This window comes from Typopeltis vanoorti, chromosome 20 (assembly GCF_054136105.1).
Source record: "Typopeltis vanoorti isolate ZY-2024b chromosome 20, IOZ_Tvanoo_1.0, whole genome shotgun sequence".
NCBI lineage: Eukaryota > Metazoa > Arthropoda > Arachnida > Uropygi > Thelyphonidae > Typopeltis > Typopeltis vanoorti.
Genome location: NC_143568.1, coordinates 12680001 through 12685281, shown reverse-complemented (window position 1 = coordinate 12685281; position 5281 = coordinate 12680001). Strand labels below are relative to the sequence as shown.

General features: G+C 35.9%; 1 protein-coding gene across 1 annotated transcript in view; it reads right to left on the bottom strand.

Annotated features, from left to right (window-relative positions):
• Window positions 1-1949: 1949 nt before the first annotated feature.
• The window catches only part of LOC150095240 (uncharacterized), a 158931-nt gene continuing 155599 nt past the window's right edge, over window positions 1950-5281 (bottom strand). Inside the window, exon 15 of the mRNA XM_090409840.1 lies at window positions 1950-2526. Coding sequence (XP_090265966.1) covers window positions 2495-2526 — 32 coding nt within the window. The 3' untranslated portion in view covers window positions 1950-2494. The remainder of the gene's footprint in view (window positions 2527-5281) is intronic.

Sequence of the window (5281 nt, the reverse complement as noted above, 5' to 3'; positions counted from 1 at the left end):
GGAATCAGAAACATTTTAGGTACTATGATGAGCTGGAGAGAAGAATTATTGAATCAACAAAAATTGTCCCGAATTTGGTCAACCTTAATACAAACCTCAGCTATAACCAGTCTGAATTTCACACCTCAGCTGTCCAACTTTGGTGTACGCGAGATCATGCCCCTGTAAACCTGTTCAACAATACTGTGAGCTATCGATACTGTCAGCAGGAGGAATGAGTACCAGCATATTACTAGTCTGTTTCTATATGACATATTTTGAAGAAATTTTATTTTCCCTTGGCATTTACGAGGAGCCTTGAAGAGGAGAAGTAAAATTCCCTCCATTACTAGAACACAAGTAAATATCACTGAAATTATCACATTAGAATCACGCTAACCACTCGGCCAGTCTGGTTGGCCGAGTGGTTAGCGTGATTAGCGTATCTGGTCTCCTGCCAAAAGGCTGCGGGCTCGAATCCCGCCATAGGCATGGATGTTTGTGATTATCTGTGAAAATAATAGTGGTGGTGGTTGTGGTGGGCGGTAGATGGCGCTGGTGTTGATGATAGTTGCGGTTCGTTGTAGTTGGCGGATTGAATGGTGGAGAGAGAGTTGCAGAGTAGGTGCCCACCCTCGATGAGTCTTTGGACTCCCTAGAGGTGTCGTGTAATTATAGCTCCAGTGACTGGGCCACATAGCTAGATCAGATAACTTACCTAAATTAGCATTAAAAACATCGGGGACAACCTAGAATCACATGCATAGATAATATTAGAAAGGGGACTAATTCTTCGTTCTCCACATTGTTAAGGTGATCCCAAGACAGAAATATCCGGAGAAAGTGTGCAAAGGACTGTCGCATTTATAATGCCCCAACGGTCTACATAGATTATGGGTGAAGAAGGAGAAGTTCTCCTGTAATGTATACTTTTTGAATTTCTCTTTTCGTGTTATGTATCCGATGAAGTCTTCTATGAGTGCTAGTTGAAATGCTCTCTCTCTCTCTCTCTCTCTCTCTCTCTCTCTCTCTCTCTCTCTCTCTGTGTGTGTGTGTGTGTGTGTGTGTGTGTGTGTGTGTGTGTGTGTGTGTGTGTGTGTGTGTGTGTGTGTGTGTGTGTGTGTGTGTGTGTGTGTGTGTGTGTGTGTGTGTGTGTGTGTGTGTTCTGAAACAATGATTCTTAGATCATAGATCGAAAAATATACATCTTTCAGTGACTTCTCAAATTTGTTACGTTTCAAATCAAGAGATGAGATGATTTTTTTTCTTCATGATGTTACCAAATAAGCTTTACATTCAGTTTGGAGGAGCTAAACTTGGTGACAATAATAGTAAAAAATTAACAAACCAGTCTTAAAATACACAGCATTGGAACCTCTGCAAATAACATTGCCCATCTCCAAGAGCAATCTTGATCTTTGTCATTTTGGTGCTTAAATATTTATCATAGCTTTTAGCATTTGAAACGTACACATAGCGAAGTAATCTGTAATGATCTAAGAACGTGTACAGGTTTGTTTTTATTTTTCATTTTAAGCAAAATAACAATCAAACCTTTATTTTCAATTCACAAATTCACAAATTCTCTTTTCTCTATATTGCTGAATGTTTTGGGGTTTCGGGTAACTTTTCACTGAAGTATTTCTTGTAGTAATGTAAATTCAACTTATGCTTTGCATTACTGGTTTCAGCTTGGTTTGATCTCACTGAAATTACTAAAAGGTAACCAAGGCATCTAGGTTAACATAAAAACTTTTAGAGAAATTTGTTTGTATAAGCCAACACAGACTTTTTGTAAAGTACTTCATACAATCGGCAGTGATATATATTTTTGTAATTATCAAACAGCATACAAGAATATATATATATATTCTTTGTGTGTGTGTGTGTGTGTGTGTGTGTGTGTTGATTTACAGTCTCAAACGTAGGGAGCATATTTTCGATGGAAAATAAATACAACTAAGTTTTAATAAAACAACTACCCACGAGTGTATTTTTATTTTTCTCCAATTAACCACCGGGATCACAATCAAAATTTCTTAACATGAATCAACCTCACTGAGAAAGCATTTGTACAAATGACTATGCTACTTCTCCAAACTGAACAACATATCCATATATGTCATCTGTGGTTTTACAATGTTTATTTGTGTTCCCAGTTTCATTTGCTAATCTAGCACGATATCACAAATGAATCCTCTGTCCTAATAACCGGTACAAATATAACATTCGAATTCCCCATAAACATACCCATTAAAAGATTCCCCACTTTGCTGTAAATTGTGAACGAAGTAGCTTCAACTCTTACTAAAATGAATTCTTTGTATCTTCATCCTTTTATGTTCGAATCTTATGATATGGGAAATGAGATTCACCACGCACCATCATCACATCCGCTTTGTATACATGATATATTGTCGTCTTTATCTGATGGCGTGGAACATTAATTTGCATAGTGTCCAAGGGATGTTCCTTTAGGAGCTTTGGGTGGTGTTTATTAGATGCATTCCAGATGTTAATCTCCATGATCCCCAGATGATGTGTTGCCTAAAAGAAAGGAAAGAAAAGAATAATGGAAGAGGGAAAATAAGAAGGGTCTATAATACAACATTAGTAGTGAAGGTTCCATTAAAATATTAAAAAAAATCTAAACATAATTATTAGAATGCAAAAAATACTTCTGATTGTTGTTGATGGTTTGTTATGCACAAGCATGAAGTTTAAAAACAGGTTATACATTTGTACTAAAAGTTTTTGGAAAGTGGGATTTCTATATTATTATTATTATTATTCCTCAGATAAGCTTAACAAATAAGCTTCGAGGATGAAAGCTGAGAAATTACATCTCATCCAAGATCAATAAAAAAAAGGGAAAAAAAGCGCTTAAATATACTAAAAAAATCAAAATTGTATATATATAACTCATTGTAAAAAAATAAAAAATCAGCTAACGCCTATGTTGTTCCCGTATAGGGAGTAGACGGGGCCGTTTACACTATCTAACTTAGGAGACTGAGTGGGCAGTTCAATCTCCATTGGTAGCCAATCAGAGAGATAGCAGGCTCAGGGCTATCACTGATTCATCGGTACGCAGTGAGGAAGGCGGAAAGCTAGTGCCGCCATCTCGTGGTCTCTAACCCTAACACAATATTTTTAATGTCTGAAAATAGTATGGGTTCGACGGTCGATTTTATTGAGTTACACACACACACACACACACACACACACACACACACACACACACACACACACACACACACACACACACACACACACACACACACACACACACACACACACACACACACACACACACACACACACACACACACACACACACACACACACACACACACACACACACAAAGAGAAAGAGATCGATTTCTCCAGATATCTTGATTATAGGATAATCGCATATTTATAAAAACTAAATATAAAATAAACACCTGCTATTTTTTATGTAATGCCACCCACAATAGCAATTCATCTTCCCCTCTAAAGACATTTAGAAAGATCTATGTCCAAAGCTGAATTCGAATCCTGATGGAGAGCAGGTATGCTATCCATTCCCTTATCCGAACAGCTATTGAAAGAATTGCTGATTAAATAACACAAAAAATTATAATAAATAAGTAATAAAAAGAAATACAGCTGATAAATACTTTTTAGAAATATGCGTGCTTTATACAGGCTCGGATGCTTAGTATCGAAGTTATATTATTTAGTTTACATATAATTTTTATTGTATTTATTGATTAATACATTTTATTTCTATAATCTATATCCTAAATAGAACAAACCAACCCGTTTTTGAATCTACACTAATATTATGCATGAATAAAGCAGATTTATATTAAATTTTGTGACGTATGTATAATGATTTCGTAGTGAATTTAATTTTTTACTACTTTTGTAAGCTCTCTTATCTCCCTTGTCCTAGATACGTCTTTGCTTAGAAAGACCCGTGTCCGAATCTCGTCTAAGATGTAAAGAACAACTTTATCTTAAGCGGTCTGATACAAAGATGGCAGGGCTGTTTCCTAAAAAAAAAAAAAAATGTTTTTTTACCCCGCTATAGAACGCGTAATTAGTATAGGACAATTCTATTTGCATAGTAGATTATGCAAATAGGACAAACCGCCCTATCAGAGCATTTAGTTCTGTTGACAAATTACTTGGCCATCGTTTATCACCAGTGAAAATCAAAATTTCACTGGTGATACAGAACAATTCAGATTCTACCCAAGAATCTAAGAATAGTCCGTCAGGTAGCGTCGTAAAATATGGACTGTTCCAAGTAATGCTGTTTTTTGTAGGTCATATGGGGTCACATCGTTGATGTTTAATTGCTGTAAATTGTTGAATAGCTTCTTTGAAGTTGCACCAAGTGCACCGATAACAATTGGATGACCTTGGTGTGTTTAAGCCACAACTGTCAAATTCGCTTGCCAGATCTCGATATTTAGTAATTTTTTCCACTTTGTTGTTAATGTTGTTATCACTGGGTACTGCGATATCGATAATCCAAACCTGTCGATGTTCGATAATTGTGATGTCAGGTCTATTGTGTTCCAAATGGCGATCAGTTTGTATTCGAAAGTCCCAGAGAATTTTTGCAGTTTATAAAATAGATACAATTTTTTCAATACAGTCTCTATTTTATGATGCCATCAGTTATCAGATGTAGGAAAGCCATATTTTTTGCATACATGCCAATGAATTATTTCGGCCACTTGATCATGGCGGAATTTATAGTCAGTTTGAGCTATCTTGCTGCAGGCACTGATTAGATGTTCTACAGTCTCATCTTTATGATCGCATAATCTGCATTTGCTGTTATTATTCATGCTCAAAACTTTTTCTTTCATTACATTAGTTTGTAATGCCTGTTCTTGAGCTGCTAGAATAAATCTTTATCTTTTTGTTTCTTTTTTTCTTTTTTCTATATTATTATTATTATTATAAAGAATCAACAGATACATTGCAGAAGATCCACTAACATCAGTCCTGATCATCATTTGCATTATGCTGTCATATTTTACTTTGAACTCATTCACCCACAAAACACTCACAATCGACTCCCGCATCCATTCCGCTCTTTCACCACTCTCCAAGCAAAAAACCTACTCCTCACGTTCTTGTTTACTACAATATTACTTAATTTTCTGGATGAGCCCTAGTTTTCCTTATACCAGTCATGTATTGAAAAGTTTCCTCTGTATCAATTTTATAAAGCTCCATAAACAACTTATATGCCCCTATCATTTCCCTTCTCTGACTGTCAACCAGTCCTTTTAACCAA